Source organism: Manis pentadactyla, chromosome 4, assembly GCF_030020395.1.
Source record: "Manis pentadactyla isolate mManPen7 chromosome 4, mManPen7.hap1, whole genome shotgun sequence".
Lineage (NCBI taxonomy): Eukaryota > Metazoa > Chordata > Mammalia > Pholidota > Manidae > Manis > Manis pentadactyla.
Window position 1 is genome coordinate 156,510,444 of NC_080022.1, and position 22,876 is coordinate 156,533,319.

The window sequence follows — 22,876 nt, forward strand, 5'->3', positions numbered from 1 at the left end:
TTTCAAATGCAAACAGTCTGGTTCCATAATCTATGTTCTTAGCTACTATCCATGGCTGAAAATAATCCTGCCTTTTTTCTGAACATCTGACATTTATTTATACCTTTTTCTTTTTAAATTTGGTCCTTGAGTATAATGAGTTTGATCAATCATTAAACTATGTCATGAACAAAATATTAACTGTTGATCCATGCACTGCCCTATCTTATTTCACAAATTTCCTTTAATAATAATATAATTAACTGTGCTCTCACTGTCCAAAAACTAGAACATTATCAAAACATTTATAAAATACTTCTCCCTAACTTATCCCTCAGTTTTTAAGAATTAATCATCCTGAATTTTCTGTGCATCTAAAAAATATATTTAGTTTTGTTTGCTTTAGAACTTTATAAAACAGGATATTATATATAATATTCTGTGACTTGTTTTCTCTCCTTCCCCTCAATACTAAGATTCATGTATATGTTAGATGGTTTTATTCATTTTTCATAGCTTAGATAACATTCTTTCTATACTATCATAATTTTATCCATTCTCCTGTCAATGGGTTATTTATTGAGTTATTTTTACTTCTTTCAACCCTGCATCATAATTTTAGTTCTCTGAGTAATATGTTAAGCAATTTAAAGGTAGTATGTCTTCACATCTCCCAGAGTAAGTACCAAGCAGATTGTTTTGCGTATGTGACAAAAAGATGACTGAATTAGCAAATGATACAAGGGTAAAGTAAGTAATTACATGGCACATATCACCTAAGATCATAGATTCTTACCCAAAACCACATTTTGAAGGAAGTTAACTTTCTGTAAAATAACTAAAGGTTGCTCAAGTTAATTAACGGCATACTGAGACATCTTTAAAAAACTGTTATGTTGGCTGTGCCTGAAAGAAAAATATCTAATTGATGATTTTACATATAATAAAAATAGTGAAAATGGCAGTTTTAATTAATTTAGCACTTACTATTTTTCAAGCATTGTGTTAAACACTTAATATGGATTACCCAATTAGATCTTTAAACTGCACAGAATTATCTGACTTTGTATCCATTGTGCCTGTGTGACATTATTTGACACTATGATCATTCTTTCCTTCTTTAAACATTTCCTCTACCTGGTTTCCAGGACACCATGCTCTCTTGATTTTTCTCCTACTTCCTTAGTTTCCTATCCTGGATCCCTCCTCCTTCTTCCCTACTTCTAAATGTCAGTTCTATCCTTGGACTTCTCTATCTATAGTCACTCTCTAGGTTATTTCATCCGATTCCATAGCTTTTAATACTGATAATGCAGACAAAATTTTTTAATCTCCAGCCCCAACCAATCCTGTGATTTAAAACTCTTATCTCCAAATGTGTACATGACCTCTCGATGTTTCCCTCCTCTGTAATTAGCACCATGATTCATCCAGTTGCTCAAGCTATCCTTGATGCCTCATCTTTTCTTATATGTGTCAGCAAATCCTCTAAGTTCTATTCCCAAATATACCTAAAACCCAGTACTCATATCTCTATTGTTTCCTATGTTGTTTAAGCTACCATCATCTTTCACCTGGACTACTGTAATTGCTTCCTAACTGATCTATCTGCTTCAACTCTTATCTTTATTATACTACCCACAACACAATAGCCAGAATGATCTTTTAAAAATAAACAGAAAAAGAGTGTAACTTTTCTGCTTAAAACTGTCTCATAGCTTCCCATCACTCTTAAATTATGAAGACTTTATATGGCCCATAAGGCTACATGACTTTGGTGTCTGGCCACCTCTTAAGACTGCATATCCTACCAGTCGCTCATCAACAAATTATTTCCAGCAACACTGCCTCCTTAGTGCTCCTCAAACATATTAAGCACACTGCTCCCTCAGGGTCTCTGCACTTTGCACTGCCTGAAATACTCTTTCCTCAGTTAGCCACATAGCTCACATTCCCCCAGTTTACACAGGTCTTTGCTCAAATGTCCCTCGGTAGTATCTTCTCTAACCATACGTCTAAAATAGCACAATCATCATTTTTCACTCCTTTTCACCTGCTTTTTCTTCAAAGCACTTGTTACTATCTGATATTATGCAATTACTTATTTTTTGTTTATTTAACTTTCCCCACTTTATTGTGGGTTCAGAAAAGGCAGGAAATCAGCACTGTACTTCATAAAAGAACAGTGTCTGGTACACACGATATGCTGAAAAAATATTTAATGAGTGAAGGGATGTTGAATAAAGCAGACAACTACCAATCTTCTAATTAACACGAACAAAGTCTTTCATACTTCCTCATAAATACGTAATTACAGACTTAAATAACCATATCTTTATTGGTGAAATTAAACTGTTGGGAAATTTTCCCTTTAAAAATGTCATCCTTAAAGGAATTTTAAGTCCAAATTTAAGTGTCTCTATTAGCTACATGTTAGACTACCTTTAATACTTTTTCCTAGAAAGAACAGCAAAGTCAGACAGCAAAAGGAAAAGAAAGAGAAAATGTATTCCATTAGCATACTTACCATTTCTTTTGGACCAGGGGTGTAAGCATGAGCTTTTTACAAGTGCTTCATCAACCTTTCCTCCTGACATGTTATCCATGAACTGACGCCCATGTTCTAATGCAAGGTAGCAGTCATTGCAAAAGTCCCGCTCTTCAACACGTACCCAATTGCTAATTACACCAATTTTGGGAAAAAGATCTTGATCTGCTGCTCCAAAAGGTGAAAATAAATTAGTGCACTGATCTTGTAGCAATAATATCAACTCATCAGGCAATTTTTCAGATTCCTTTAGTCCTCCATTAACATGTTCAGCAGAAGTAGCCCTGAGAGCATCAAAACGTTTTTCTGCTTCTTTGCCGCATTCTGTGTTGCGTCCTATGATATCCAGTTCATCTTCAAGAAATAATCCTGAATTGTTTCCAAATTTTCTGTTCATGACAGCACTGAAGCCACAGGTACACCTATACTGTGCTTCCTGCGTTGGATCTGGAATGTAAACTCCAACATCGGCACCCTTGATGTTCATGTTGCAGACACAGATACAGCAACTATCAAAGTTACAGTCCTTAAACAAATTCATAACTGATTCTGAAAGAATGAGGTTTACATAAAGACTATGTGCTTCAGGGATGGAAGGAACAGTTGCAGGTTCAACAGAATTAAGGGGTCTGCATGTAGACGGGGTGGAAGCTGGTGAATACAAGTCTGAATTTTCATACTTGACTGAACCTTGAGCACTAGCAGGTCCACCAGCTCCACGTGGAGTCCTTGGAGTCCTTGGAGTCCTTGGAGTTGGAAACCTAGGGGTAGATGGAGAAGGAAGAATTCCTGCTCCACTGTTACTAGGAGGTGCACTGCTAGGAGGCATCCCAAAAGAAGTATGAGTTTGAGGTGTATAAGCAGGGCCGTATTCTTGATCCATAGTACTTCCATCACTACTGTCACCAGGGTATAAGAAAATCAACACATACATAAAGGAACATATTAGTAATTTGAAATAAAGCTAAAAATGTCCAAAATGTTTTCAGTAACACTGAAAATTATGAACGCACAATTAGTGCAAAAATTCCAAGTGCAATTAAATGTAATTCTGGTTAATATAACCATTCCAGGTGGTGGCTGTGGGTTAAGGACCAACCAATTCCAAAATTATAAATAAAATCTGTGTACACTTCTCCACACCTAGACATCCACATTTACTATCTGTACATTTCCTGTACTACAAATACCCATATATCATTGAACCTAAGATGCTGATTGTTAAAAAAAGTCTGATTTTAGAGACGTTTCCATGTAAAAAGGGACAATGGCAATTTTAAGATGCTACCAATTCTAAGACATCCCAATTTCAGAGATATTAATATATGAAAAGTGTGTGAAATATGTGAAATGTGCAAATGAATAGGAGTGATTTAGAATTTTAGATAAAAATAAAAGGTGCTTCTGAAGACAAATAAAACATAACAGGCTTAAGTTTTCCAACAGCTTATCCATACCCAACTAATATCATTAGAATTTATTAATCAGAAAACAATTAGAATTTAGAATTTTCAAAACCAGTACTTTATTTCCAGGTATCATCATACCAGACACTTCTATGAAAAAAAAAATTAAAGGTATGTAAACATTCACAGACTACACCAATAATAAAAATCTAAATCATACCCCTCCTTGATGAATGGCATTGCAGGCCCTGAAGGAAGCAATTCCAATTTTCCAACAGTCCAACTCTGACGGTAAATACATTCTTCTGGCAATTTGACAGGAGGCAGACATTGGCTTGGTAGAGTTTTTAGAGGTGCAAACATGGAACATCCCACAAGAACTTGACAAATTTTAGGCTTATAGACATAAGAAAAATCCTACAATATAAAGACCGTGACCTTCAGCATCTTATCAAGGGGAAAAAAAAACAAAAACAAAAAACTGACTCTAGCCTTTTTCTCCTTTCTTTAAACAAAATATAAGAGGTAAATATAATTTTCATAATCTCATTCTTAATAGTGTCACAATTCAATTTTCAAAGCTGTTAACTGTAAAACTAGAATTACTATAAAAAGATTTTTTAGCTATAACAAGAAACTAATATATAAGAAAATATAGGAAGTGAACTATTTTTATAGAAAAATAAAATACTTACTTTAATTTCAGAAGGTTTTGGGCTACAGAATCCTTCATCGACCTCAATTTTGAACTGTGCTCCTATACTAGAACTATTTCCATCTAGAATAGTTCCGCCAGGTGTTATATCCATACTACCGTATTCTTTATTACTCATATTCATTGGGGAAAATCCCATAATATGTTGTTCCAGTGATGGTGGTGTAGGATACATTTTATGAAGATCTGCAGTGCCTATATTTAATAAAACACACATTTTAACTTAAGACTAAAAAGAGGTTAATCTGTGTTTAAAACAAAGCGGTGGGGGATTTTGTTGCAATTAAAAGTTTGCAGATTTATCTTGAGCACATATTTGGTAAGCTTACTTATGCAAGATAATGGGTCCAGACTTCCTGCCTTTGCTTCCTTGCAGCTGGATTTATCATCTGAACCATTAGCTGATTTTTTAGATCCAGGCTATTAAAAAAAAAAACCCACATATTTATCTGAAATTTTACATCCACTGTGATCAAAATAGTAATCATTCAGATGTAACTTGAAAACAGAGCCCATTCATCAAAAGTAGTATTTTGAATTTGTGCTAGGGCCAAATACATACTAGATACAATTTAAAAACACAAAACACATTGCAGACAATGAATCCAGATTAGTTTGTTTATTTGACCAAAAGTTCCTCCAAAGAAAATGAGCAATACTTTTGAAACACACAGAAGCAAAAATAACCTACTACTTAGGTTAAAACCTATTAAAATTAAAATTAAAAAATGAGAAAACATGCAATAAGAAGCGTTTGTAATGAATATCTAGTAACTGAATTGGTTCCTAGTAAAAATTACTTGTTAGCATTCATCCCCTTTAAAGTTTCCTATATAATCAATCCCCCTCTGAAGTCTTATTTATACTTTTACATTGTTTAATAATCTTACCCCTGTAAAAATGTATAACAGGTAAAAATCAATAAGCAAAAATTCAGAAAGATCTCATATGACAAAGCAATAGGATCCCTAGCTAAGTTTTAACACTTTGAACACACCAAGTTTTAGCACCTCCAATCTTCTGTTATTAGAACTAAGAACTTGGTTCAATGTTTCCTATTAGCCTCTTTGTCATAAATATGTATGTAGACTGAGTTCTGAATAGAACCTTTCTTTTTTAACCTCAGTAGAGCCACAGCTGATACTTGAATGGTAGCAGAGAGAAAGTATAAAAGTACTAAAGTATTCAGGGATACATTTACTAAGTAAATGCTACCCTAAAATATACTATATTATGGGATATAGAGTTGAAGTTTATAATATAGCTGTATCTGTCTTATGTCACTTAATTGAAGACACATGTGCATCTATATGTATGAATACATATGGACATAAAATATGCATATACACTGTGTATATGTACATATAAAAAAGAGGATTAAAAGTATGTTTTATATAGGACAAGAAAGACCAAATGCACTGCAGAAGTTTCCAAGTGACCTTTATACAAATGAAAAAGGAATTCCCTTTTATATTAATGTGGCACCCAATTCATTAATTTGCCAGAGACTTGACATTCTAAGGCAATCTCATTTTAAGCTTTAATTTCTTTTATCTTCACCTTTCTCTGAAAATGGGTATTAAAGATTAAATATTATTTTTTCTTCCTCTTCCATTATTATAGTATGTAGCTACCTTATAATAATGACTGTGATGCCAAACATATTTTAAAAAGTGGTATTCTCAATAAATTGACAAGGCATATAATTTTAACATTAATTACTTATTATCTTCTAAACAAGTTGATTCCAGGGTCATTTCTCAAACTAGAGGATAAAAGAATAGAAAGATGATTCTGCTTCCTAAGGACTACAGAAAAAGAACATATGGTAGAGCTCAAATTAAGCTTAATCATATGTGTCCTTCAAACATACACAAAATGAAAAAAGTAACACCCTCAAAGTTTATAGGTGATCAAACATGAGGTTAAAAAAAAAGAAACCAATTAATGACATTTTATTCAAAAATATTTCCTATTATTCAGGGCTAAAACATAGTATTCAAGGTCACACATCACCTCTGAAAAATAAACATATAAAATCAAAGAAAACAAATTATAATCCTGATCATTAATAGGATACTCACTGTTAGTTCATCTTCATCAGAATTGAAGAGATTATCAAGGTCAGTATAAGAGACAGCCAGGTCTGAGTCATAAATCAAACTGGTTGATGGAGGACGGGCATGACTAGTAGGGCGTGGAGCATCTACATATGTCAGTAGGAAAAACAATATAAAAATTCCACCATTGACCAAGTAGTATTATTTATTTAAGCTATAGATAACTTTAAATTTATAAGGATGTTAAGGAATAAGAAACTGATTTGTTTAAAATCTAGACATTTTTTTCACAGAAATAAAATTGTAAATAAATGGCAATACCTTCCCCAGGAAGCTCAACAAAGCCTATGAAATCCATAACATAGCTGAGTACTCTATATAAATAATGTATCGAATAAAAAGATAAACACTACTAGGACATTAAAATTACACACTCACATATACATTTTTATTTTTCTATCTTCCTGAAATATAAAGGAAGTACAGTACAATGAGTAAGTGATCTGGCTCTTGAGTCAGTGTATTAATCTGAACCCCAACTCCAACACTAACAGTATGAACCTGGGCAAGTTATTTACCCTCCTCGTTGCCACAGCAATTGCAAGACTTAATATGATAGTATATAGGTAAAGCACTTTGCCCAGTGCCAGGCACTTGAGTACTCAATAAATATCACCTCTTAGTTAAGCTTTATTTTAGTTATAGAATCTTACTTTCCTTTTCCTTTTTTTTCCAGTTTTATAGAAAAAAATATATTATTGCTTCAAAAAATAAATAAATACAAATGAAGTTAAACTCTTACATTCTAACATAAGAAAAAGAAAAAAAATCTGCAGTATAATGTCCCAAAGCAGCCTCAGGATGTCAAATGATTTGAAATAGCCCTCACTTCCAGAAAGAAGAAAATCACTTTCCAAATGCCTCAGCATATCACTTCTAAAGATTCACGTAAGCAGTAGTTCTGAAATTTTAGAGTGTGTAAAAATCACCTAGCACACTTACTAAAAATCAAGATTTCTAAGCTCCACCTCAAAAGATGTTGCAGAATGTGGTAGACAGTTCACACTTTCAGAAAGCCACACCACAGGCACCAGAAGGCAATTACACATTCCCTATATCTTAATACAGGTAAATAGACCAAAGAACCCAAACTGTTAACTCATTAAGCTACTCAGAAAGACCATCTCTTCCTTATTCAAACAGACCTTTCTCTTACTCTTGTTTGGCTGCACAGAACCTGACTCCTATTTATTCCAAATATTAAAACAAAACTTTACCTAAAAACCACAAACCAAAGGACCACTTCCTTTATTTCCATCAAAAGTTAAATAAATTTTGTAAAATAACTAAAATACTATGTCTCTCTATGCCATTTACAAGGAGCACAAGTCAGATACTTTCAAAGTAGGTAGGGTCTTGACCACTATATTCCCAGTGCAAAGAACAGTTTCTATACATAACATGTACTGAATAAACATTTGCGAAGTTAATAACCTCAGCAACAGTTACTCTAACTTGAGTGGGGGTGGGGGGGTGCGCAAAGGACAAAATTAAAATCTAATTTATAAATTGAGTTTTTAGATCTAAGAGAGACCTTAGACAATGATCTCTTCCAAGCTCCTCATTTTCCAGATAAGAACTATTTTTACTGGTAAAAAAAGAAAGAAGTTCCAACAATTCAAAACAGAATTTCTAACACCTAAACTTGCTTCTCGCAGTACACAATAAACAAAATCCACCACTTTGAGGTAGCTTCCTTTCTATAAAACATATGAATTATGCAAAAAAGAAACACAGTTAAGTCCAACAATACTAGATTAGTTTGTAGCAGCAATCCTGGAATGCAATTACTTTGATTGGTAATGAGAAGTTTTACCTTGCTTGATAGAAGGACTAAATAATGACATAGCATCTTCTTCGTGTGATAACACTGTTACAACAGACGGCCCATCTTCTACCTGTGAACAGTATTACTCATTAGGCTGAAATATGTAATTTACCAATAACACAATCTACTAACTATTGAGTAGCTATGCATCAAGCATTCTGCTAGATGTTTTGCAGACAGTGTCACAAACTTTCATAATTAACCTACACAAGAAGTAGTATGCTCTTCCTAAAGACAAAAAATAATTCTAAACATTACCCAAGAAATATGGTTATTAAGTAGTGGGAGCTGGGACTTCAACCTAAATCTGTCAAATTCTGAAATCCATGTTCTTTCTAACGCCTAAAGCTTTCCCAGCTACTACTATTTTCATAATTTACAAAAGGATAAAATTTCAAGTACCCAGCACATAGTAAGGCTAAATAAAATTTTGTGAAATCAATTGCTTGCATTAAACATATTATTGGGTCCTTTTCACAATTTATAGCTTTTAATTTCCATATTTTGTATGTAAGGCAAAATTCTTATCTAGCAAAGATACCCTGTGCTTAACAGATCCTCAAAAAATTAACTTTAAAATTTTAATCAAATAAATATTTCTATGTCCCATACTTAATTAGTATAACATTTTACTTTCAGGACACTCTAAGTTTTTGACTCACACATTCAAAAATAAGAATTTTACTGTTTCTCTGAAAACTAGTAATTCACTTATGGCATGTTTTAGTTCAGCATCAAAATAGCCCATTAACTTAAACGTCCTGATTTCAATATAACAGACGTTAATGTACTTTCTCCAACCCAAAAACTTTTACAATAAAGATCTTCTCATTATCAGAGAAAAGCTATAAAGTCCATACAAACTCTTAAATTTTGTACAATTTGCCTGATTTACCTTTTTAAAACTTGTTTTTCTAAGTTATAATGATGAGTATCTTCAAAAGAAAAAAGTGAGAAATGTGGTACTACACAGTGCTACACATCATCGGTGGCCCTTTGGTGTTCTCTTGAGTTCTCTTACCTTGTGTTTTTTCCCAGCTTCTCTGTCGCTATTTTGTCTGTCTTTCTTATCAGGAAAAAGGAATTCCTCATCTCCTTCAACAAATGCATATGGATCAATTTTAGGTTCTTGTTCTGTATCAGATGCTATTGCTGAAAGATACTGATTTTTAATTTGATATTGCTGCACTAATTCATCAGAAACTTTTAATGGTTTCTTAAATTGCACCATTAACCTGTATGAAAAAATAAAATTAGAAAATTAATTATATTTCCATAAAAGTATAAAAAATTTCCATATGACTTAAGAATCATGAAGTTTGTAGAATTAGAGATGATCTAACCTGGAATCCCTCATTTTACAAGTGAGAAAATTGAGGCATAGAAAGGTTATATGATTTATTGAACTCTCAACTTTAGCAATAAGATATGGAGTCAAAATCCAGATCTCCTTTCTACATGTTCTTTCTACTAAAACATGTTGTCTTTTGGTAATCCACTCTGTTCCCAAGTCCTCAAGTGCATTAACTTGCCTGAATTCATTCACTGAAAGGGGCTCAAATCTCAACTGCTCATTGATCGGAACTCTCAAAATGTGAGCTACATAGTGAGCAGAACTACTTGTATACAATTTGCACATCTAAACAATGAAAGTGATTATCCTTTCCCTATTGTTATGAATGAACATATTTTTAGGTAAAAAACTTTAAACCCTGAAATTGTTTCACAAAAATAACATTATTACTATCCTTAATTCGACAAAATGTTTTACAATGGCAAGTGAGGTTTCAGTGCAAGTACTTCAGAGATTTTTTTTTCTAATCACATTGGAAAAATCTATTTTTATATTATCAGTCTTCTAGGTCCACATGGTGACTAATAAGCATGTTTCTCTGTATTCTCCTAAAATAACTGACAAAATGACAAAGGACAAAAGAACAAGAGAAGAGACAACAACAAAGTTAGAAAGATTAGCTAGTGGAAAGCAACAGACCAGAGAAAACTGAAACCTAAGGCTAAGAGAAGAAAGACTTAACAAGTTGACCTGCATTATCAGAAACAAGCTATAATTTAAAGTCCATACAAACTCTTATATTTTGTACAATTTGCCTGATTTACTTTTTTAAAACTTGGAAAGCATCAGGACTTTTATTATCTCTGAAGACCAGGGTGCTTGGTGAGTGTGAATACAGAATGATCCATTTTTTTGGTTTGTATAGGACACTTTTAGACTCCCACATCCATGTTCTCTATGGTTTGCAAAGTTAAGGTTGCCACACTGCCAGAATAGCAGCCAGACTTCTTTCTAGTCAGATCATGCTCAAAAACCTTATTTTACTGAGTAAAAAACAAAGCTCTTACAATATCAATATCCTACACCAAAGCTTTCCATGATCTGTCCCCTTTTTCATTCCAACTTCATCTTCTACTATTCTACTTCCTCTCTCACTTACTCTGCTTTCAAGGGCTTCCTTGATGTTTCTCAAACTGGTCATACATACTCCAGGCTGTTCCCTTTGGAACATTCTTTCACCAGTTATCTGCATGACCAACTCCCTCAACTCCTCCAAGTCTTTGTTTACAAACCACCTTATCTAAAAGACCTTATTTAAAGTAGCAATATGCCCAACTGCCTCACACTGATCTCCCCTACCCTGCTTTTTCTTCCCTCCATAGTACTTATCTTTTAACTATGTTAAGTTGCTTATGTTCATAGTTTACTATCACTCCTACTAGAATATAAGCCCCTAAATGCCAGGGATCCTGTCTTATTCACTGAATTGTCACAAATGCCTAAAACGGTGCCAGGCACATAATAGGTACTCAATAAGTATTTGCTTAATGAATAACTGAAACCTAAAAGCCACACAGGAGATGTGTTTACAGTAATAATCCTAAAATATAATGTACTTTGAAATAAAACATCTCTATTCATTAGAAAGTAATACTGCTGCCACTTTTTGTCTGTCTGGAGTATTAAGACAAAAAACTGTAAGAGAGGTAAGATTTGGGAGTAATGAAGTTATTTGCTAGCTTATAAATTCTTTGAATGACAGGTATGTCATATCTTTAAACCTATTCACCAATGCCAGCACTGGAAAAACTCTATACCCTAACTAATGTTAAAAGAGAGGCCATCAAAAGAATAGCTGTATTCGCTAAACATATACGTATCATTTGTCATTGTTATTCCTAATATGTCCCAGATTTATCTGCAAAACTAAAATCCCAAGTCAACAAAAACTTTCTTCCATGGGAACACAGTGCTAATACAACTGTCAATAAGCATATTTTCTAATTGTTAGAATAGTTCTGTTCTACAAATGAATAAACATTTATTTCTTAAAAGTAGCTTTGTACCTCACTATATTAGACCCTAAATAACTGCTGAACTAACAGATACTAACAAATCTTTTCAAAATAGTATTTCTATCTACTTTGACTTGTATTTTCTCATTTAATACTTAACCTCATAAAACAGGAATCAGAGGATTTGCTGACTTTGATGTAGAAGTTATGTAGAAAGAAATGGCTTGCTAAGCTCATGCAGTGGCAAACATAGGGCTGGAAAGATTTTAACTATGCATATTCAAGAGAACTATTCATAGGGGAACAGTCTAAGAACCCATTCCCCCTCCCTACCACCAACCTGAAAGACTACTATGCTGTGTAGAGGTGAAGAAAATCACTGGTTTTCATATTAAGTTGTCCTCTGGCAGAAGCATAAAAACTCCCACTATGTTGACACAGGTAGGTGTTAAAGTAGTGTGCAGTAACATTAAAAGAACTAACCCTACTGCACAGGCTTCTATTAAGAATAAAAATGAGTAAACCAAATGCAATGCCTACAGATAGTGTTTTGTTATTTTATTGAATGGTTCTCACAGACATTGGGATATGCAAAAAATTTAAATGTAGTCAGTAATATCAAGAATATCATCACAATAAGTTTAAAAATGGAAATTATTTACATTACACATCTTTATTTAAACCTGATAAAAAAATTAAATTGTGTTTTTTTAAGAGGTCCCAGATTGAAACTCAAGTTATCATTTTGTCACTATCCAATTATAGAGTACACACACAGTTCTGTGAACAGGAGTAACACCTCTACTTTTCTAAAAGGAAATTTCACATATAGCCAAATAGTTAACTACAGAAACAGTTTCAATTAGACATATAGCTAAGTACAGACAAAGGGGAAGAGTATTAGGTACAGCCATAAACAAGAAGCTTTTGCAAAGCCCAAAGCAAAGTGAAATTATTTTTGTATTTACTAATTGTATCTCCTTCCTTTTACTATGACAATAGTAACATACTATTCTGAAGTGTACTTGTAAAAAATTTAACATGGCTTATACTAGCTTATGCTATTATGCTTTTATTCAATAAAAATTCTTTCAGACAAGGTATGAAAATATTCTAGAATTCACAATTACAGGAGATAAACTAAAGAAAGAAATGTTAAGGAACAAATGAATTAAATAAATCTCAAAACTTCATTTTTTAAAAAATGGTACCTTTTCCAGCACCATCTCCAATATTCAAAATCAATCCTTAAACTGAGTTGTTAGCTGTCAACAGTACAGCTTTACTGCATTAAAATATCAAATAAGGAAGACTTAAAAGATTTAGAATAAATCAAAACATGTTTAACTCATTATGGACATCTATGAAACAAAGTAATCAGAAACTATCTTTTAAAGATCAAATAATGCATTCTGTAACTGTACAAGTGACCCTTGAACAACACGGATGTTTAGGGACCCTGACTCCCCCACACAATTGAAAACCCACATGCAACTTTATGCTCCCCCAAAACTTAACTACTAATGGCCTACTATTGACCAGAAGCCTTACCAATAACATAGTCAATTAACACACATTTTGTATGTTATATGTACTATATCTTGTATTTTTACAATAAAGCTAGAGAACAGAAAATGTTAAGAAAATCATAAAGAAGAGAAAATACATTTATAGTACTGTATTTATTGGAAAAAATTCATGTATAAATGGACCTGGTCAATTCAAACCTGTGTTGTTCAAGGGTCAACTATATATACAATAAACATCTGGTATATCACTAATACAACATAGGAGCTACTTTTATTGATGAACATGATGGTTCAGATATCCTGATGTATTCTTACTACCAAACAAGACAAAAAAAATTATGTTCAAGTCAGTCCTTTCTTTGCTCAGGGTTTAATTTAGAAAGGTTTCCTTATGAATCAGAATAGCATACTATTTTAAGCAATCACAAAGTTTACTAAGACAAAGGGCTAAACCATTGAAAAAAAGTATTTATAAAACAACTGTAATGTTTCTTAGCAGAAATTTTGATATTCTCAACACTTATAAAGTCTTAAGCCACTATTCTGAAACACATGTTATCATTAACTAATAGGGAAACTAAAAATTAGAAGAAAAAAGAAGATAAAGCTATTTGCCACAGATGTATAACCTGTATGCAGGGTATGTTGGGGATGGCTTTGCTCCACCCAGTACTTTTCTCTCCCCCAAATAAATTCTAATAAATTAGAAAAGGAATTTTGCTTTAAAGTAGCTGGCATCAGCTGCTCCACATGGGAGTCTAAGAATAAGGAAAGTGCTTAGAAATGATGAATTCTATTACTCTGTACCAGTTAAGCAGCCATCACTATCTAAAAGTGATTAGAAAAATCAAGAGTATTGCTTTCTTTCATTTATCTACTTATTATGGAAGCATAGTACCACCCTTTAACAGCAATCAATTAAAAATTTTATATCAAATGGTAACTGAGTTTTCACTTAACATAAATAAAACAAAGGTGTAAATTTTTCCTCCACCATTTTCTAAAAAAGGCCACACCTGTTAAATCAACTATTATGTATTTTATTTCTACTGATACATTCTTGACCTCTGCATTCTGTATCTATATCTACTACAGTTTCCTCTCCTAAGCTTCAGACCCACCGTTACAACTGTCTGATGGAGTATCTCTAAGCAGGCACCAACTGAACTCACAATTTTACAAAATGTATGTATTACACTCACATAAAAGTCATACAGTACACAAAGACATAGCTGAAATGTATAAATTTCCCAATCTCTCTCCTTCAAGATAACAATGGACTGTCTCTATTACCTAATTAGGGTGGGGGAAAAAACAATGCATATACTACCATATGTACATTACCATGTACCTTGTTGTTAAACTTTGTAATCTATTCAGAGATCTTCCCAGATCACTTTATATAGTTTTATTTGCTTTTTTAAGTAAATATGCTATTATTGGTCAGCCAGAATTTACTTATTTAACAAGATCTTACTTTCACAAGGTACATCAATAGGTGCTTCAAGGTAGTTTAATTTTTGAAATCCTACTTGTAAAAAATCATAAAAATCAAGTTTAAGATTTAGGCTAAAGTAGGTCAACAGGGTAGTAGAGAAGCCTTCAAATCTGTTCTTCCTCATCATCTTCCCTCTCATGAAATAAATATGCTGGTCTCTAATTCTCCTGTTACTCCCCTATTTGATTAATTCGACTGTCTGTAAAGTTCTTAGGCTACTCTAAAACATCCATAAAATCCATACATTCCTACTATCTCTTTCTAACTTCCTTGTAAGGGCCCTGTACTATTTTATGTCCAAACTGATCTCTCTCTCTCTCTCTCTGTGTACACATACGTACATACACACACACACACACACACACACACACACCTTCATTTTGAACAATCTTTCAATAATGTTACTTGGTTAGTAGTTCTGAAATCCTTATTTTAAAGATCCCTACTTCATCTACCTCAAAAAACCTGTAAGAACAGTGCCCCTATCATCTTATAAAGCTTCTAAATACATATTCTATATGTTTGTAAATATATATGCTTATAAACAATATTTTATTATTCCATTATATAGCCCTACCCCACTTTTCAGGTCTCCTTTCTCATTATGACAGAACTATTAAGTAGCATAGCACCCTATAATTTAACCATACTAGACCACACAAAGCTTCTGTATCTTCCAAAATGGAATTAAATTATTTCCTACTCTGGCTCTACATCCCTACTGTATCCTATGGATCCTGCTATCAGAGAATTTTAAATGTTATTTTCCATTAGACTGTAATTTCATTTAGGGCCAAGACCAAATTTATTTTATACCGCAACAATGCCCTTACATCATCTTGCACATTAGAGGAACTTCAGCTTTATTCAAACTGACAAAATATATCTTTGAGGAATATGAATTTAAAAAGATAATCTTCCTAAGAAAGGAAAAAGAATATAGAAGTTAAAACAACCCTCTAATTAGCCTCATTAAAAGCATCTGCTACACATTTAAATACTTTCAGAACTCGAAGAATGGAAAGGATAATGTAAATTTACAATGAGTAATCAGAACTCACAAATTTATTTCTATAAAACTAGCTTTCTGAATGGGTAACATTATGACTAGAAAAGTGTTTGAAAATATTACATCTTTACAACTACAGAATGTTTTAATAAACAATTTATTATTGTTTAATGCCATCAAAAGAGCATAACAGTAACTCACAGAATTTATTTTAATGACAGAGGACATCATCTGATGTTGTCAAATGACTCTGCCACTTCCTATCAGATGACTGATCCTCATGACACCCTACCTAAAGAAATAGTAAATAGCAGGTTCCTGAATTACTAAGTTACTCCCGTAAGATCCCTTTAAATCTGGTGGTGGTGGGGGTGGATTTTTGTTTCAGCGTAATACAAACACTGAAGACAAAGCTAGGTGTTTTACTGTGTTCAGGGGGGACTAAATTAGTATGGGAGTTATCTCCCCAGTGAAATTAATCAGTCAATAATGTTTGGCTTATCTAGTTTAATAACTTATTCTAGAGTGCAAATTTCTGTTAAAATAAAATAACTTATTCTAGAGTGCAAATTCTGTTATTCATGACATTAAATCACCTCAACAGTATTAACATTTGTGGTTGGATAATTCTCTGTTGTGGGGTACTGTCCTATATATTATAGGTTATTTAGCAGCATCCTTGACCTCTTCCTGATGTCAGTAGTACATCCCAAGTTCTGACAACCAAAAATGTCTCTAGACATTGCCAAATGTCACCCGAGGAGGGGCAGGTTCGAGGGAGAGCGGTGGCTAAGAAATTGCCCCAAATTGAGAACTACTGCCACAGAACAGTAAATCCAGGAAAAGCAAAGAATCATCCAATGTTTAAAACATAAAAGTAAAAAAAACTTCTAACCTATCAAGTACAGAACAAGTATATTCCATAAATTTTCTTAGTTCATATACAGGAGCTACACCTCTGATGACTGACTTTTTGTGATAGATATCATATTCTAATCTACCACTAGAATACAAAAACAAGGATTCTAACTAAAAGCAAATTGTGATACAATACACATTTTAGTAACTAGCATAGCCAAAACAATACTCAAATGAGGCACAGAATTTAAAAACCCTTTTATTCAATCTTTTTTTCTTTTCATGAGGTAGAAAAAATGGTGACCAGGAACAGGTAGAAGCATGTCACTTCCTTAATTTACATAAGCATGACCCAGCACCATTCTACTCTGCATGCTACCTTTCTACATTATGCTTTTTTCCTTCTCATTCTCCAGTTAGGAAAATGTCAAATAATTTTACAACAGATTCTAAAGTTAAACTGCATTAACTTCTAAGAGACCTTCATTCCACTGACAGTTGCTCATGCACACAGGCAACCAATACACTTATTTCAAGTATGGCTAGAATTCTTGCATCTTATTAATATAATATGCCCATAAAAAGTCACTCTTGAAGTTTTTAAAACCAAACACATTCATACCACTACATTTTTACATAAATTAAATAAGAAATATAACCTGGGAGAAAACAAGTTTTAAAAACAAAGTAATCTAGGGCCTTACTGCTATTTCACTTATCCAAACATTTGCTGAATGTCTACTATGTGCTTAGGATTGTTCTACGGGTGTGTGTGTATTTTGCTGGAGGAACACAGCAGTAAACAAGACAGAGTCCTTGCCCTCATAGAGCTTACATTCTAATAGGGAAAGGCCATTAACAAATATATAATATAACTTCAGATGATACATATAGGGAGAAAATGAAAACAGTATATAGGACAGGTAGTGATCAGGAGAGTGAGTTTAGAAAGAATGCTCAGGGAAATATCTCTTGAGAAGGTAACCTGAAGTGGACTGAATAAGAAGGGGTGAGCTGTTCCTCCCATCTGAAATGCAATTCTAAAAACCATGAGGAATGAGTTTGGATTTTTGAAAGACTAGCAAGAAGGTGGTGTGGCTAAGTCAGGAAGCAAAAAGGAGAGTAGTAAATATGAGTGAAGAAGTAACTAGGCAAGAGACTACAGGATCTCACAAATGATTCTGTAAAAAAGGGGATGGATATTTTTCTAAGTGTAATGGCAAACCACTGAAGGGTTTAAGCAGCCCTTAACCTTTAACATAATATTTAACTTACAATATTGATCACCCTGACTGCCGTGTAGAGAATATACGTAAAGAAGTATGGAAACAAGGAGACCAACAGTAGTTTCAGGCAAGAGTTTAAGCTAGCTTCGATTATAATATTACATCTGGCATAAATAAGATTAAGGTATTTAAAGTCTTACTTACAAGACATCATTTGCTTTCAGGAGACCGGTTGACTAGCTATTACATAAGCTAGCTGTCTTATTGATCATAAGGGTATCCTGAGGTCCCTGAGGTCCCTCAATTACAAATTTAAATTAATTTTTATTTTAAAAAATCATACTAGAATGCTTTTAAGATTCAAAGTGCTAGGTGAAGCACATAGGTTTGTCTACTAAAATAATAATCAAGGAATTTTAAAAGAGAATAAATCTCTAACAGTAGGCAATATGAGAGAGAGGCTGTATGGACCATTAGTAAAATGGACCATTTTGCTTAAGTCTCAGGGAAGCTCAAAATCAATGAAACATGGCAGAGAAAGTTCACCTAGAATATGCAAGGGGGGTTACAGGCAAACTATAAATAGAAGAGCCAAACTGACTAGAAAACAAAAGAAAATTTGGACATATCTTCAGACAGAAATGAAAAATAAGAGCTGAAAATGAAGGAATAGAAGGGTTCCTTCTGAATAAACTATGTGGTAAGTGAATAAAATACCTGGTGATGACTCAAAATCTGGCATCCTCTTCATTCTAGAATTTTAGGAATGAGGCCTCCCCTCTAAAGCATTCTCTACCCCTTCATTATAAAGCAAAGTGTCTGATATACAATATACACCAAAATATTTATTTAATGAGTAAGGTCTGCCAACCAACAAGGCTTTGCCTATGTACATAAAATTTCTAATCAGTTCCTCTATTTCCTCATTCTAAAATGTGTAGGGAGAAATAACAATTATAAGAAAACATGATGAAATGCAACACAGTAAAGATCAAAAAAGGCAAGTAATTCTAAAGGGGGAAAAAAATTACAGGACATTAAGCAAGAAGGGTATGCTATTTTTTAAAAGTTCAGAAATAAAAAAGCAGAAACAAATATTAAGACTTCAAGAAGGGGCTACAAGAAAGTTTAAGAAACCTCTCAGAATACAGAGAAAAAAGATAGATGGAAAGTGAGAAAAAATATACAGAAGCTCAACATCTGAGCTACAGAAATTCCACAGAGAATGGGGGAAAATGATGATGATATCCAAGAAAAAGAATTTCCTAAGTGGCAGGACAAAAAAAATACTTCAGATTGAAACAGCCTTCCTCAAATGCCTAGTACAAAGACTGAACAAAAGATCACTGTATCTACATATATTCTTGTGAAATTTTAAAAGTCTAAGCTACAGAGAAGATCCTAAAAGCTATCATTGACAACATGAAGGAGAAGGAAATGTAATCTTGGCACATCACTTGGCCTTGCATTGATAAATAGGTACATATTTCAGTGAATATAATGGTGTTTTGTTGGTTGATTTCCAGCTTTCAGAAAAATCTATAGATAAAAACACAAAAAGTTTATAGGACTGTAATTGTCATCAGAACAACGAACAGAGTAAAGGGGGACCTGACAAAAAGCCTACTTCTGCCCAAAGTATGTCATACATAAAGTACACAAAGAAGGCAAACCATAGAATGGAGCTCATATAACTACAACATTAATAGCTAGAATATGCACAGAAAAATAACTCAGGGAAAAAAAGGTAAAGTACACTTTTATAAGAAATTCACAGAAGATGTCCAACAAACATTTCACATGATTCTTAACCTTACTAGGAATCTGGAAAACATGTATTAAGAAACTAAGATAGTATTCTGAATGCAGATTAGCCAAATTAAAAGTCTCCTACCAACTACTGGGCAAAATGTAGAACTATAACCATTCTTATACTCTGCTGGTTGATTAGAGTATAAACTGGCGTAGTTTGGAGAGCAACTTGGCAAGGACCCTTAATGTTGAATATGGATATACTATAAAGCCCAGCAATTCTGCTTTTAGATGTATTCCCTAGAGAATCTTACACAAGTGCAAATGGGAATGTCTACAAAAAGTTCACTGCTACATTCTTTGTAATGGTGAAAGAACTGAAAATAATCAACACATCCATCTTCAAAAATATATAAATAAGTCTATGGTGTGCAGTGTGTATGTGTGTGTGTGTGTGTATATATATATATATATACCAAATTCAGGACAGCAGAAGGAGTAATGGAGGAAGAAAAAATAGTACAAAGGAGTTCTAATTATATGCAAAAAACCTTAAGTTGGTTGATGGACCAACTTAAGTCCTTAAATTGGTTGACAGGTGTTACTTTCTCCACTTTTTTGTGACTAAAATATTTCATAATAAAAAGGTTGCCTGAGGAAAAATCAGAGTAAAGAAATTATGCAAAATTAATATTAAAAGGATTTATTTTTGTAAATTCTATTCTGAAACCAACTCTGGAGTTTCCACCCTTAAATTATAATAGCAACTATTAAAAAAATACATACTCTGTAACTGATGTTACACTTTCCTGTCCAAAAGGTCCAACTGGATCATCCTTGAATTTATCACTTGGAAGTTGAGGTGGCAAAAACTCTACATCTTTTTTCTTTGGGACCTTGTAATACTTCCAGGCTATATTAGCTTCATCTTCTTCGAAGTTTACTGCTGTACCAACATATACTGTAGGTTCTACAGCTTCCTGGAATTGAGCTGGGAAAGACTGGGATAAACTGTCTATCCTATCTTCCATTGGTTTAGAAGGAACCAAGGGATCCGGTGTTGGCATTTGATAAAAATGCTGACTTTGAGGAGTTGAAGGTGTTTTAGTCACTCCTTCATCAACCACATCACACGGGTGAGGACTAAGTGGGGGTGGTTGAGGTGAATTTGTCATTTCGGTGCCATGCATCTGAGGAGTCTTTGCTACATCATTAGTTCGGATGTTTGAAAATCTCACTTGACTGTCTGGCGCAGAGATCACAAGTCTTTGGCTGGTTGAATCTGTGTCCATGCCAACATCATCACTAATAGATACACGATGGTGAAAAGGAGTCAAGGGGCGTTTCTGTGGTTTTTCACTCTTTTCTTGCTTCTCATTGGTCTTGTGCTTAGGAAGTACTTGTTGCTGACTTGGTGCCTGTCCTTGTTGCCCAGGATTTCTTGGTTTGAGATTTTTATGCCTGAAAAGTTCAAAGAAAGGTTTAATATTTATAGTATCACTATTACATCAAAGTATACAAAAGTTAACACTTTTAAACAGTTCATATTACTCACATACAATCCTAAAAGTAAAATGATATGAATTTACATGGAAGAAAAAAACGCTCTGATCAGTGATCTAAAACTAAAAAAGAGCATAAAGGTTCATAAAAGGCAATTCTCATGCTCATTTCATAGCTATGCGATCAAGGACAGTTTATATAATCTAAATATATTAGTTATCTCAGTAAAGAGAGAGAGAAGATTCTAGATTCTAGCTTAAGATAAAAAGGTCTAGAAAGGTCTGAAATTTATTCACTTATAATGTACCTGATATTTCAGTTAGTAACTGCTATAAGTCAGTGGGTTGGCTGAGCTCGATCATATACAATTCTACAGCAAATGACCAGAAAACTTTTTCTACTGGATTGAATTTAGATCAGTCTGGATGGAAGTTAGGTCAGTCTGGATAACACTGAAATTGACACATTGATGGGCTCCACACCATACCTACCTTCCTTCACCCAAGGTTTACCACTACAGACAGAATAGCTGACTGGAAAAAGGATAGAAAATACCTAAAAGGTTTTTTCCTTGTAATGTGAAGCAATTCTAAATTGAAACACTTGAAACCATAATACCTAAAAATCTTAAGTTCTTTTCAGAGTTTAACATTTTTCAGCATAGAAAAACACTGCATTTTGAGATTTCAAAACTGCGGTGATATTGATGTATACAAAGTGCATTTTTTTAAAATAAGAAACTAGAAAAAAATGTGGAGTGATATGGAATTAAAGCATTCAGTATTCATTAGGTTTTTTTAGTTGTCTTTTTAAATTTATTGTATTAATGGTTTTGTTACATCAGAGATAACCAAAAAGAGTATTAACAAGCAACGGCAGGCACTTTTTGAAGAAATCTATTGAGGAATCTATTAAGGTACCCTTGTACAGAGCCATTTTACTTGTGCAAAGGGAAAAAAAAAGCAGGAAGGCTATAAAAGAAAACTAGAGTTATGTCAAAAAGGACACAGGAGAATTCCACCATTACCTTGATACCAGAATCAAAGACATTATAAGAAAAATAAATCACAGAACACAGATGCAAATTATTAACAAAATATTAGCAATCTAGCAATATATAAAAGGATAGTTCATCATGACCAAATGGGATTTGTCCTAGAAATTTAAGTTGTAACATGCTAAAGGAAAAAACACTATTCATCACATTAACAGAATATAAGAGAAAACCGTATGACTGTTTTAATATAGAAAAACATGCAACAAAATTCAATACCTATGCATATAAAGACTCAGCAAGCAAGGAATAGAACTTAACTTGGTCTGACAAAGGACATTTATGGAAAACTACAACTAATACCATACTTAAGGATAGAAGACTGAATAATTCCTATGAAAGACTGAAAGTAAAGCAAAAATATTAACTCTCAATATTTCTATTCAACAATTTTATTGAAAGTTATAGCCAATGCAATAAATAGGTCAAGAGAAAGAAAGATGAGAGATTTCAAAGGAAGAATAAAAAACGTCTTTTTTCATAGTAAACCTAAGAAATTGTACAATAAAGGGATCAGGCCGATGACTGTCTCAGTCATAACA

At 33.3% G+C, this 22,876-nt stretch overlaps 1 protein-coding gene across 3 annotated transcripts in view; it reads right to left on the bottom strand.

Annotated features, from left to right (window-relative positions):
- MED13 (mediator complex subunit 13) overlaps nucleotides 1–22,876 on the bottom strand; it is a 94,939-nt gene that overhangs the window by 27,153 nt on the left and 44,910 nt on the right. For 2 of the 3 annotated variants that reach the window (XM_036911131.2, XM_036911129.2), the window contains exons 9-16: nucleotides 20,564–21,238; nucleotides 9,618–9,831; nucleotides 8,585–8,666; nucleotides 6,733–6,854; nucleotides 4,978–5,068; nucleotides 4,629–4,843; nucleotides 4,154–4,350; nucleotides 2,507–3,426 (exon numbers count right to left, since the gene is read on the bottom strand). In XM_036911131.2, the coding sequence (XP_036767026.2) occupies nucleotides 2,507–3,426; nucleotides 4,154–4,350; nucleotides 4,629–4,843; nucleotides 4,978–5,068; nucleotides 6,733–6,854; nucleotides 8,585–8,666; nucleotides 9,618–9,831; nucleotides 20,564–21,238 (2,516 nt within the window). The remainder of the gene's footprint in view (nucleotides 1–2,506; nucleotides 3,427–4,153; nucleotides 4,351–4,628; nucleotides 4,844–4,977; nucleotides 5,069–6,732; nucleotides 6,855–8,584; nucleotides 8,667–9,617; nucleotides 9,832–20,563; nucleotides 21,239–22,876) is intronic. The other variant, XM_036911130.2, reaches the window with a different exon arrangement.